The 13,474-nt window shown below is 50.4% G+C and overlaps 1 protein-coding gene across 1 annotated transcript; it reads left to right on the top strand.

Moving 5' to 3' along the window:
* Positions 1 to 1,317: 1,317 nt before the first annotated feature.
* On the top strand, positions 1,318 to 13,114 carry GET4 (guided entry of tail-anchored proteins factor 4). Its single transcript, XM_032970205.2, has 9 exons — positions 1,318 to 1,513; positions 5,471 to 5,549; positions 6,638 to 6,719; positions 7,164 to 7,313; positions 7,765 to 7,903; positions 8,410 to 8,550; positions 8,679 to 8,754; positions 9,863 to 9,935; positions 10,502 to 13,114. Exons 1-9 carry the CDS (start codon positions 1,344 to 1,346, stop codon positions 10,582 to 10,584), a joined length of 993 nt encoding a protein of 330 aa, XP_032826096.1. The 5' UTR covers positions 1,318 to 1,343; the 3' UTR covers positions 10,585 to 13,114.
* Positions 13,115 to 13,474: the final 360 nt, after the last annotated feature.

Genomic DNA, 13,474 nt, shown 5'->3' with positions numbered 1-13,474 from the left:
CCGTTATGGAAACGACGAACAGAGAACAATAACTTCGCAAACTTCCCGCTTCTGGACGACTGTGCAAGTAAGATCGAAGATGTGTCTGGAATCGGAGATATTTCTGTATCCACGGAACTGAAGCAAACAATTGCCACGCACTTAGATGAGCTTGCAAAGTCTCTCGACGGATATTTCCCTACAAGAGAGTCATATCCAGCATGGGTGAGACAGCCGTTCACGTTTGCTGTTGAAACAGCAGATGTCAATGATGAATTCCTCAACGAAATCATTGAAATTCAGCAGAGCCAGGTTCAACAGCAACTCTTCAGAACAACGCTCTCAACGTTTTGGTGTCGACAAATGAACAAGTATCCAGTTATTGCTAAGAAAGCCCTGGATTTTTTTTATACCATTTGTTACAACATATCTTTGTAAGCAATCCTTTTCGAGGATGCTGGACATAAAAACGAAGAAAAGGAACAGACTTTGCTGTGAAAATGACATGAGAGTGGCACTTGCCAAGGTGAAGCCACGCATATCTGAACTGATCTCTCAAAGGCAACAGCAGAAGTCACATTGATTTCCAGGTATGTAATTTGTTGTGAGTTTATGCATTGTGTTGGTTTTATTCTTTGAACAAGGTAATGTTCATGCACGGCTCATTTTGTGTACCAGTAAAAAACATATCTATGTCTTGAATTTGAAAAAAATCACATTTTATTTTTCACTAAAGAGGGGTTCGGTGAATGCGCATATGAAACTGGTGGGGTTCGGTACCTCCAACAAGGTTAAGAACCACTGGTCTAGATAAAATCGCGGAAACGATACGCGTCAACGGTGACAACGAATCGATAACTAGAGTAGCGAACCGTTAAATATCAAATATAGAAATTGTAAGAAAATGTATTCCTCCGGATATCTATAATTCATCGATTCAATAAGGTATTGATGAATCAAGACATCCATTCATTGACATTCGCTAAACAAACTCGATTAATCGATATTTCCCGTCTAATCGTTAAATCGACCACGGCCCATAATAATCCTATGAATCGATCTCATCCAATGGCACCAATCTTGAGGAATCGCTAACATTACATTGCCCACAAGGAATCGAGGTTATCGCTAAGGACACTAAGTCACCCAAATAGATTCTCGTTAGCTCGAATGTAATTTCGACATCGATAGATCCCTAAATCGACATCTCAACTAGAATCGAACCCCCTTCACTTGAACACAACGGCGAAAAATCGACGTCTACGGATCGCAAATCGATTCCCGCCGGCCCTGATGCAACGACGGAATCGACATACGGCTAATCGATAACAACGCGGAATCGATTCCCGTCCATTCTCGAGACTATGGCGGAGAAGACGGAGGGCCAAGGCGGCGATGCGGGCGGCAGCGCCGCCGCCGCCGCCGCTGCGTCGGCTCGGGGCGGCGTCCAGCGCGTGGAGGGGAAGCTCCGCGCCAGCGTGGAGCGCGGAGACTACTACGAGGCGCACCAGATGTACCGCACGCTCTTCCACCGGTCAGTTCTCCCTTACACCCCTACCCCCCCCACTCCCCTAGCCCACCGAGCGGCGCCGGGGGTAGGTGCTAGGCCCGAGTCGGGGCCTGCGTTGGCCTGGATTGTCTGCGGGGCTTGGGGGGGGGGGGATGCGGTCACTGGGCCCGCAGGGATTCAAGTGGGGGCATTGGAACCCAGCCGCCCCCGCTCATCCCACTTCCTCACCCACCTGCCGAGCAAGAACCGCCGCAGTTCGCCAAGAAGTTGACGGGCATGGGGCATGTCACCACAGCTCGTGTGCCAGGCTAGGTGCGTGCGCATTGATGCCACGTAATAAAGTGTCGCAGGCCCGCTTGGCAGGTCGCGGGACTTACCCCGGCTGCTACAATATGGTAATTGTATCAGCTGGCTCCCACGGATTCTCTTCATAGCTCCCCCACCCTCCCCCCCGTGCACCTTAAAGGAGGTGACCGTCACGGCGGAGCTGAGCGCTCTCGAGCGCTTTTGTTTTGAATGTAGTGTGATTGTTAAAGTCCGCTCTTGCCCTGTCCAGGCGTGGCTTTTTATTGCGGGTGTGAGGCACCGAGACTGCAGAGGCGAGACGATGATATTAGATTGAGATGGAAGCAAACCAAATCGGTGCGATAGAACGAACCTTCGTTTGCACGTATTACAGACGGGCCCGGTATATACGGTGTGCGGCGGAAAGTACAAACGAAGCACACGTGGAGATCCGACGACCCACAGTTAAAACGGAACTGAATAAACGAGACAGACCGTGCATGCGGATACCTTATCAACGACGTGTGAAACACGCAATCAAAATGAAAGAGGACGTACGAATCTTGAACAGATAAGGCTGGACCGTCTAGAATCGTGATATAAACGAGACCAAGACGTACGTGACCGACGATACAAACGAGCCGAAACATTTGAGAGACGAGCATACAAACGAAACGATAATAACAACATTATCATGATCGATGTATTCGCGTCGCGACCCTAAATCGTTACAGTCAATCGAATCGCCTAGTGTGGGAGTTGGATTTTTTTTTGTTACATTTGCAATTCATATTCCCAGTCCTCACTGCTGCACGTGGTTTATTCACCATGACAGGGCGTCTCTCTATAGAGTCGGACAGAACCTAAATAAATAAACAGCTCTTATCGTGCCGCTCTTTACCCCTGGGCTGCTTTGTTCTGGACTGCTCCACGCGAGTTCGAAGTCACTGTAGGGGAGGGAACGAGCGCGTTCATGCGTTTTCAGCTTGTTGCAGAGGCTCGTGGTTCGAGTCCCGCGAACGCCCTAATTAATACTTGGGGTATATTAACCATGAACCACGCCGTTTGGTTCACAGCGGACGGTAAAAGCCGCATTCCGGCAAGGCGGTCCGATTTTGGAAACGTACCCTTGCACGTTAACTCAAATGGAAAACTCAGCAATACGGCCTCCTGCTGCAATATCACGAACAGACTATGCCTGTGAAACATCGCGTCCTTTGTGATAGCCTTGCGCAATAAGAATGGCGCAAATGGCAAACGTAGTTATTTATCCTTTTGATTGACTGTGAAAATAACTCAACAGCGACGTTGGTCGATCCACTGCTGTGTGTGTTTTTTTTTATGCAAGAGAAACCTGAGATAGGGTTAATCAGATTGCAGCAAACGCCACCTGAGGTTTTAACGCCTGAACACAGGACACACACGCACACAGTCCTTGGCTCTTCAGTTATATCATCATTATTATTACACTTATTTACCCAAAAAAGTCTCGCAGAGTCTCAAACACATACTCGTTTCGTAAGTGTCCTGCGAAGTTTTTGCAGTCGGGGGCAATGTTATTTTAAATTTTGTTAAGTAACTTACAGGTACATTTTCATCAGTTGGATACAGAATTCGGGCAGTACCAGTGACATGTATTTGTTTAGCTATGGGAACCCCCTGAAGTACAGGGGGAGAACATATAAACTCCTAACAGGATGGCGCCCGAGTTGGGAATCGAACCCCGAACACCGTCTTTGCTGTGAGGCACGAGTGGCTATCACCACGTCACCCTGCCGCCTTCTGCTGCGTGCACAATTGCACATTTATGAGCATATTCACCAGGATTAGGCTGTAACTACTGCTAATGTAGACCTTTATTTGCCCATCATCAGCCATGATCAATTAACTGTCAGAGGAAGGCCTTCGCACCCTCCTGCACTGCCACAATCAACAACGCTTCTCGACAAGATTTGACCCGTTGGCTCCATATCCGCGGAGAGCATACTCTCGGGCACGTTCTGTCATTTGGCCGTCGTTCCGTCACCAGTCTCATTCGTGGGTCAATCTCTTTTCTAACGGCGTGTCCTGCTCAAGCCCAGCCAATACGATGTGTCTAATTTCCCTGATCCTTGGCCTCCTCTTCCTAGCTTTCTGCCTCGGTGTAATTCCAAGCATGCAGCTCTCCACGTTTCTTTCCAGATTTTTCAGCTATTCCGTTCTCTTTGTCAGTGCATTCGATACAGGCAGCAACCTCTTTAACACTGACAAAACAGTTACTGTGATTACCGTGAATTATTTACGACGTACACCTTGGCCGCTTGCACGCTCTGTGACCCAGTGTATGCGGTTTACCCGTTGCTCGACTGATGTTTGTGTTGAGTGAGTGCGTGCGTGGCAAGCCGTACGTGGGGTTTTATTGATGTAATTTGAGCTGGTCACTCTCACACTAACATTGAGCAGGTCATGGCTTGTGTCATCGCTGCTTAAACCACCTTGGCACTGTCTATATGTCTGACTGTAATGCACGTGGTACGGCAGTAGGGTTTGCCACAACATGATGTTCACGGAAGGATACGATATGCAATGTTTACAATATAACACTTACTGTATTGGTGGATTATAAAACACGTTTTCCCCAATTATTATGAAGCAAAGTTGGGAGTTTATCTTAATCCTGAGTATAACAGTAATATAATTTTATTGACTAGAATTGTAAAACTTTATTGACAAACGGAACAAGTTGGAGGTCCGTCTATTTTCTGGAGCGTATTATAATCCGGAGAATATGATTTAGCGATATCACTTTCCCTTAACCTTGGCATTGGATTTTGATGGTAAAATGTTGAAGATTTTTTGTACTTCCAGTATGAGTAAAGATTACTCAAAAGTTCAACTGCAGTTTACTCATCGTTAACCTTGAATAAATATTACAATAATTGTTTCTTTACAATAAATAATGTGTATAGTGCACATGCTGGTAGTCATACAAGAAATAAACAAATACACCACGAAAATTATGCTGTCATATAACCATCATGCTCCAAATAATTCCAGGAAAGATTTATCAAAGCAATACTTTTATGGGTAACAGCTATTTATTTCGAACTTAAATTACATTTCTTCTGCTATTTCACAAATATTTTGCCAGGAAATACAATCTGAAATAAGTAAAACGAGTACCGATAATGAATCGAGTGATAACGATATTTTTCATAGACTGATATCGTTGACCTTGTGTTGTGCTCTCATTCTAATCTGGAGACTTTGTTGGTTGGGAGCGTATACTGACTGTGTTTAATCCAAGCGTGTTGTCGATGTTTAATGTGTGTCCCTGCCGTAGGTATTTAGCACAAGGCCCTGCTGAGCTGCATAGCTCTTTTTCAGAAGTGACCTGGCCGCAAACGATCGCTCAACGTAGTGGCTCATAATGTGGGAATTTATAGCAGCCAAATAAACTCGAAACGCATGTTTCTAAATGTGGAGGAAAAAAACCGGACGACCCTGAGAAAAATCCACACGACCACGGGGAGAACATGCAAACTCCAAATATACAGCTGTCAGAGTTGAGCTCAAACCCACGACCTCCTGTATACCAGGCGAGGGAGTTAACATCTTGCCATCGTGCTCTTCTTTGCCCCCCCCCCTCCCCACATTACCTCCACCCATGTCCACCCCCTCCCCACCCCTTCCCATGTTCCACCGTGGCTGCCACAGGTACACGACGCAGAATCGGCACAGCGACGTGGTGGAGCTCATGTTCTCCGGGGCTCTGCTCTTCTTCAAGCACAACCAGGTGAGGCTCGCTGTCCCAGCTCACGATGATGGTCATGATGATGACGATGGAGTCTCGCGGTTTTGATGATGTGCGAGAATTTGGAAATGTTAGCGGTCAACATGTGCGCGGGAGGTTAGACACGACCAAATCGCTCCTCCTAAGCCGTGTTCCCCAAATAGTTCCACCAACTGCTCACATAGTCACTTTAAGATGTTTTTTCTTGTTCGTGTTTTTGTTTTTTTGTTTATTGTGGTTGTACCCGATTCAAGAGCCGAATGGCTCACAGGGCTATACCAAAATAAAGAAAATTAAAAAAAATAAAGAAAAGGTGCCCATAATCTCCTCCCCTACACCACTCCACAAAACGGCTCCACCAAACTGCTCCACCGAATCGCTCCCTTGGCACCGCTCCACCAAACTCGCTCCCTTCAAACCGCTGCACCAAACAGCTCCGCCAAACCACTCTCCCTCGCTCTCTTAACTCATTATGCACATTTTGTACACATTTCCAATGTGGGCTAATTCGTTAGAATATTTAACAAGACCAAAAAACACGAAACGGGCAAAATGGGACAACGTAACAAGATGCCACAAACGAGATAAAGAAAGAAGTGTGACCCTTGGGTTTGAATCGGGACTCTGAATCGTTGAAACGATTAAACCGCAGGGGGATTGTGAATCGTGACTTGACCACAATTCTCTTTTGCCGAGTATGACGCTGTGCGTGACGCCCGCCTGCTGTGTGACGCTGTGATACTCCGCAGCTGTGCGTGACGCTCGCCTGTTGTGAGAGAGACTCTGACGCTCCCCTCCTGTGTGCACACAAATGGAAAATAAATAAATAAATAAATCTCCGGGGCAGACCGTACAACGTATAACGACGCAGTGCCCGTCCAAAAATACGAAGGAGACATCGCAGCGATACAATCCGCTGCTCCCGATGCGGTTATCTGGGCTCGACCACCTGAATGTGAAATTGTAAGTTGTTGCTCTGCACCTCTGCATCAGCCGTCCGAAAGGAGAAGACTACGTGTGACGCTGTGTGGCACTCCCCTGCTGTGTGTGTGTGTGTGACGCTCCTTGCCGTGTCTCTGCCGCCGCCACAGCAAAACAGCGCTGCGGACCTCTCCATGCTGGTGCTTGAGTCGCTGGAGAAATCCTCTGCCACGGTCACCGAGGAGCTGCTTGGTGCGTACGCCACCCGGCTCCACCGCAGTCCAGCCAGGCTCAGCCGCGGTCGGCCAGGCCCAATCACACTCCACCCAGCTCGCGTGTGATATACAAATTGCATGGTACATAGGCCAGGTAGCAGGAAGGAAGGTCGAGCGGCACGTAGACCTCGTGGCGTGAAGGCCGAGTGGTTTGTAGACCAAGTGGATGGCGTGGGCAGAGTGGCAGATAGGCCGAATGGCTTATAGCTTGAATGGCGTATAGATTGGACGCTGATCACAATAACAGTTGCATCTTGCGTGTCTAGACAGCAGGTTTCAGGCCGGATTATAAAATACACCGCCAACTTTTGCTTCGAAACATTTTGAGGGGGCAAAAAGAGCGCGTCTTGCTTTCTCGATAATAACGGTGGCGATTGCACGCATAGTTGTTGTTGACGATGCCTTGGCGGTGTGCTGTCAGAGCGGCTGTCGCGCCTCTTCTCGCTCATGGACCCCAACTCCCCCGAGCGGACCAACTTCGCGGCGCGCGCGGTCAAGTGGTCTCGCGACGGCACGGCGCGGCGCGGGCACCCCGAGCTCCACCGCCTACTGGCGCTCACCCTGTGGAAAGGTGAGCAGCGAGGGTCGGGGGGGCGAGCTAGGGCGTGTGGTGAGGGAGGCGGTGATGAGCGCGGAGGTTGTGGTTTGGCCAAGTTGGGGGGGGGGGGGGGGGGCGGGGAAAAATGGTGTGCGTATGCATGTTGGAGCTTCTTTCGCACCGTACGTAGCCAACCGTGCTAATCGGAGGTGCGGTGGTTGAAGTGGCAGTAACGTGGGTGGTGATTGCGGTGGCTGGTTGAGCTAGTCGTGATGTGCGTGATCGGGGTGGCCGGTTGAGGTGGTGGTGATTGTGGGTGGTGATCGAGGTGGTAGTGATGTGCGTGATCGGGGGTACCTGGTTAAGGTGGCAGTGACGCGGGTGGCGCGAGCGGGTGACGTAGAGCTCGAGGCGGGTGGTCGGATCGCGGTGGCCGTGGTAACACTCGGAAGCGTCGTTGGTGTGCGGCGAACGCCGTGTGCAGAGCAGAACTACGGCGAGTCGCGCTACCACTTCCTGCACGCGTCGGACGGGGAAAGCTGCGCCCTCATGCTGGTGGAGCACGCGACGACGCAATCCTTCCCCGGCGAGGCCGACCTCTTTGTGGCGCAGGCCGTGCTACAGTGAGTCGTTGCTCGCTCACTCGGTCGCTCACTCACTCGCTTGCTGATTTTCTTGCACACTTACTCATTCACTCGAACACTCGAGTAATTTGCTTGTTGGTTTACTTGCTCACGCGTATGTTTGCAAGCTCGGCCACTCGCTCGTCTGCTCAAAACGCTCTCATCTACTCGTTCATTCTTTCACGCAATATTTTGTTCACTCGGTCACTCGCGGAGTAACTTAACTTTTTCAGTCACCTGTTTATTCACTTGATAAAAAAAAAACTCGCTCACTGAATCGCTCGCTCACTTGCCCGTGCACGCAGTAATTTGCTCGCTCGCTTCCACTCGCTCAAAGTCGAGCACTTGCGCGAAACGTACGTACGTACGTTGAACTTCTTTCGCACCGTACTTAGCCAGCCGCACCAATCGGAGGTGCGGGCGGAAGGACAACAAACTAAACACAAGCAGTTCTAAAGGAATGAGGAAACCGGAAACGACACGTATGATGTCGTGTCGCCCCGCAGGTTCCTGTGCTTGAAGGACAAGAGCACGGCCACGATCGTGTTCGTGACGTACACGCAGAAGCACCCCCTCATCGATGGGGGGCCGCCCTTCTCCCTGCCGCTCCTCAACTTCATCTGGTTCCTGCTGCTCGCCATCGAGGGGTGAGTGTGGCGCGCCAGGAGTTGTCCCGTGGCCAGTCGCGTCGGGAAACCTCGGCACCTCGCACATTCACGCGTCCTCGTCACGCGCCGACTCGCTAATCGCCAATGTGCGCGCTGTGCGCGAGCAGGGGAAAGCTGACCGTGTTCACGGTGCTCTGCGAGGTCTACCAGATGTCCATCAAGAGAGATCCCGTCTACTTGGAGGTGAGGCTACATTCCCGTCTGGGGCCAGGCTCGCTCGACGGTGAAACGGCTACGACGCGTCGTCTCTGCGATCTGCACTGTTGTTGGCCGTCGGGATGTCGGCGCTCGGAATGCAGCGATTTCTTTATTAATATCTGTTCCATGTGGTGGCCCGGGTTGGGTCAGGGGTCAGAGCAACAAGCTGCCCACTGCTGAGATTCTGGGATCAAAAAAATTATTCATCCATCCGAGTTCTCAAGTTTTATTGATTTGATGGTCTCAGCTCTTTATCTGGTGTCTGCACAATGAACCCCATCACACACGATGATGCGGTTGTGTTTGACCAATGAAGACAAAAGTTCATCTAAAACTGAAGAGTTGTGTGCAGAGGCCACAACCTCCGGTAGTCATGTGACGGCTGTCTGATTTGATTGGTAGTCGCCTCCTCGGACGCCCACTACAGAAATCAGATATTTACAGGTTGTTTCTTGTACGTGTGCTGCCCCTTTATCAATCCACTGCTGGATAAGGGCCTCCCCACACTGTGCATGTTGTGGGATTTGTTTTACCGTGCATCACCATGCCGGGTCAGCGCATCGCCACTCGTACACGTTCAGCAACAGATTTTGCCACACTGCCCTCTGCTGCCCACACAGTAGCACCGCAGCTGTTTACTGCTACCATTATAGTCATGGCGGTTGCCTATAGAAGTATTAATCAGGCTTAAATCCACCTTATTTAGATTCTGAGATCTGACAAGATCGCGTGCATTCCGGCCTTTTTAGTCATAGGCGTAAACAACAATAAAAAAACAAGCACAGCTCCCGAAAGAAACCTCTCCCGAACGTCGTTGACGGGCGCGGGAGGCACACGCGCCGACTCGCACGGTTGGCTACGTACGGTGTGAAAGAAGTTCAAGGTACACAACATTTGTTGGCTACGTGCGGTGCGAAAGAACATGCACACACACACACACAGCACGGTTTGGTGTGTACGTTGCGAATGACGTTGAACATACGTACGTACATCCAGTCGAAAATTGTGTGGCAGTCGTTGTGCGGCGATGATTGCCCTGCACCTGGTCTTGCGCAGCATGGCCTTGACTCATGCCCCTCGTCTCGCACCGCAGTACCTGGACAGGATCGGGCAGCTGTTCTTCGGAGTGCCGCCCAAGCAGACGTCATCCTACGGAGGGATGATCGGTGAGCTCGGCCGCCGTCGTCTGCGTGCTCACCACAGCGGCGTTGAATGGGGCAGAAAATAACTTGGCGGTCGAATGTGTATCGTGTGTGTGTGTCCCATGTGTGTTGTGTGGTTTTTCTCCAAATCACTGTTTGGCGTCGTGGTAGCGATGTTAACTACCTCGCCTGGTATACAAGAGGGCATGGGTTTGATCCCGACCCTGACATCTGTATATTTGGAGTTTGTATGGTCTTCCCGTGGTCGCGTGGATTTTTCTCTGGGTCCTCCGGTTTTTTTCCTCCACATTTAGAAATATACGTTTAGAATATTTGACTGCTATAAATTTCCACATGACAAGCCGCTTCATTGAGCTATCATTTGTGGCCAGGTCGCTTGTAAAAAAAAAGAGCTCTGTAGCTCAGTGGGCCTTGCCGGGTAAAATAAAAAAATAGTTTATTTTAGTTTAGAATGAGCCGGATCTATGTTGTGCAAGTGGAGCAATTCCCCTGGACTGTCACTTGGAAGCCGCTGCCATCGTCCAGTCGCTGGGAATAATGCGACCGTCTTCCCACACCGTTGCACGCAGGAAACCTGCTCAGCAGCCTCATGGGCAGCGACGAGGAGGGTACGGAGGCCGAGCCGGACGGCCTCTCCATCGAGCTCGACTGATGGGGGGGGGGGGGCCCTGGCAGCCACGACCCGCGGGCCGCGAATCCGGCCACGGAGGCGGCACGAACCGAGGTGACGGCGGTGGCGGCGGTGGCGGCGGGGGAGTGAGGGGGGGGAGCAACGTGGCGGCAACGGCGCGACGCAGACGAAAAACTAAACCAAATAATGCGGAACGTGGCGACGCACGGCGGTGGCGCACGAGCGACGGGGCGATGCTGAGAAACGCGACGCCTACGACCCAGGACGAACGCGGTGGCGGCTTGGCAGTGCCGCACGGCGGACGTGGCAGCTGGGGGGGGGGGGGCGAGGAGAGCGATGGGCGAACCTCACAACGGGATGAGAAGAGACGCTGCATTGTAACAGACGTCGCGGCCTGCCTGGGAGGGGAAGCGTGCTGCAGCAGCCTCCCTCTCCTCCTCTTTCTCCTCCTCCTCCTCCTCCTCCGCAGCACCGGTCCTGCTCGCTGCTGGAAGCGGCACCATCGTGGGCGAAGTTCCGTGGGTGGCGCTTGCCCGCACGTTCGTTACCGGTTGCTTGCCGATGGGGCCCACGCATCCTGCTATTTTATTTGAGGTCGCCAGCCCCTGCTGGTGCCGGACGCTGGGCATGTGGCACATGGGCTTTTTTTTTTTGGCGATGTCATTTAACGTCAACGGGGAGAAACGTCGGTGTTTTAAATTGGAGGAGAGAAGAGGAGAGCGCTGCTGCATTGAGGGATGTTGCACTCGGCTTGGGTCTCTGTGCGTCGGACACAGCTGAGGACAGTGACGGTGTTGGTGGAGCGGCGACTGCCTCTCCTGAAATGTTATGCTGTATCACCCTCCCCCCCCACTTCCTCCATCAGTGACACTACGACCTCCAGCAGACACCCATCACTAGCGCCTCGGGTCAGCCACCTCCATCCGCATCACTACCACCTACCACGAGATGCCTGTCACTATCGCCTCCAAACATCCCACCATTTTGCCACCCATTTTAAACGGAGCGACATCTCCCTTGTCGGCGCCAGGGCGCGCTTTAGATCTGACGCAGCCCTGTTAGGGCCCCTCACAAATTGCCTCTTCTTCCGCACGATGGCTTGGTGCGCGCTTGTTTAGTGAGGAGAGAAACACCCTCTCATGTTGTGTCGCCAAAGTTCTCTGTTAAAAAAGAGCATTAGCTGTTATATAGATTTTTTGAGGTGGTGGGGGGATGGGTGCAGTGAAAGTGGGTGGTGTTTATTATCTCTGATCAAAACTGTGAGGATGAAAGTTTTGCTGGCTGACGAGAAATGTAGTCCTCATTCACGGCGGCCCTCTCTCGCAGACTCCAATTCCCGACGCTAAATGAGCGTCGCTTGCTGAGCGAGGGCTGGGAAACGGATAAACGTGTACAATTTACGAACCCTGGCCCACGGACGGGAGCTGAGAAACAATTTTGCCACCAGCAGCACTTGCCGCTCTTGTAGTCGTAATGTAACGCCGAATCGGCGTTAAGGCATTTGGATGGTGCGCGTAAAGCGTCGATTATCTACGATTCGCGTGTGTTCTATGCGATTTGTTCTTGGAAAATTCTGCAGCTTCTAAAAGATTCTACACGCACCACGAAGGCAAAAACTAACAAAAAATATGAAATTGTGTTAATCAAATTTCGACCCTGGATCATGACAACTCGAATTTTGAATGCTGTGAAGCGTGACATCGATATCTGGTGGGGCTGAGATAGGGATCCTGTATTCTTTTATCAGCATGTCCTAAGTGATGGATATTGCTGGAGTGTTTTAGAATGCCTGTGTAGCTCATAGTTTGCGAGAGCATTTTTATTAATTACTTTCTCCAATTCGTTTTCCTCGAAAATTTATGGGGCGTTTTTGACGAGGGAATCGATGCAGGTTTTGACGGAAGGACCGGCGTGATAAGCCTACGATTACTAGGCACTTGTAACGGCGAAAAGTCAGAAAAAACGACTGAAAATGTAACTACAAATGGATGGCATTGATTTCCCATATTTATTTTGAATCGCCAACTTTGTTAAGTGCGCACTGCCTTAGAATGGATGCTTATCAGTCGTGGGGGTGGTTTTTTTTTACCATACTTCATGTTGTCCACTGCAGGTTGGCGAAGGGGAAAGGCCCAAGACCGGGAATCAAACGCTTTTAGTCGCTGGATTCGGAGTGCAGTGCGTACATACATCGCCACGTCATCGTTCCATCCCTTCGTTACAGTAGGCTGTCTTAATTTGAGCCCACTTCAGCTACCGCTCTTCGATAACGCACCATTTCAAATCCGAGATTTAATCGATCGCTACGAAGAGTTTGTTAGATCCAGTGGTGTTTGGTAAAAAAAAAAACAGCCAGCCTGTTCATGTTGGCAAATTCCTAATAATCGTAATGGGCCACGTGTTTGTCCATGTGTGTTAGAACCTGCACTTGCCATAAGTGGCACGGCTCCTTTCTGTAATGTGTGTGGTGCGACTGAGATAGAGACTCAGTAAGGATTAAAATATGGCGAGTCTGTGGTAATGACATTAAAAAGAAAATTTAAAACCCTTTCATGTTTGTGCGAGTCCTGCATGCTTTGAGAGAGTGGTTCGTTGGCTGTTGTTTTTGATGTTCAAGCGAGTTTCTGTTTTGGGCAAAACAAATCGCGCGACGGCATTGTGCATCGTCACGCTTGTCGCTTGAAATCAAATCTTCGCGCGACAAATTTGGATACGAAACTTTTTTTTTTATCTGGGCCCAGCTGGATGTATGTTCCTTGTCGGGATGCAATCCCAATGCCGTGCGTTCTCTCAGATTTGTAAATGTGGCCGATTTATTTTTCAACTTTAAATCCCTGCTGTGCGTTGAGGCCTGCCTGGATCGTGAGGCAGATCGTATGAAATCTGTACCGTTTTCTGGTTCCCATACGTA

Source organism: Petromyzon marinus, chromosome 43 (genome assembly GCF_048934315.1).
Source record: "Petromyzon marinus isolate PM22_M1 ecotype Great Lakes invasive population chromosome 43, UKy_Petmar_22M1.pri1.0, whole genome shotgun sequence".
In the NCBI taxonomy this organism is placed as follows: domain Eukaryota; kingdom Metazoa; phylum Chordata; class Hyperoartia; order Petromyzontiformes; family Petromyzontidae; genus Petromyzon; species Petromyzon marinus.
Note: the sequence above shows the minus strand (reverse complement) of the source record. Positions and strands in the feature narration are given on the sequence as shown.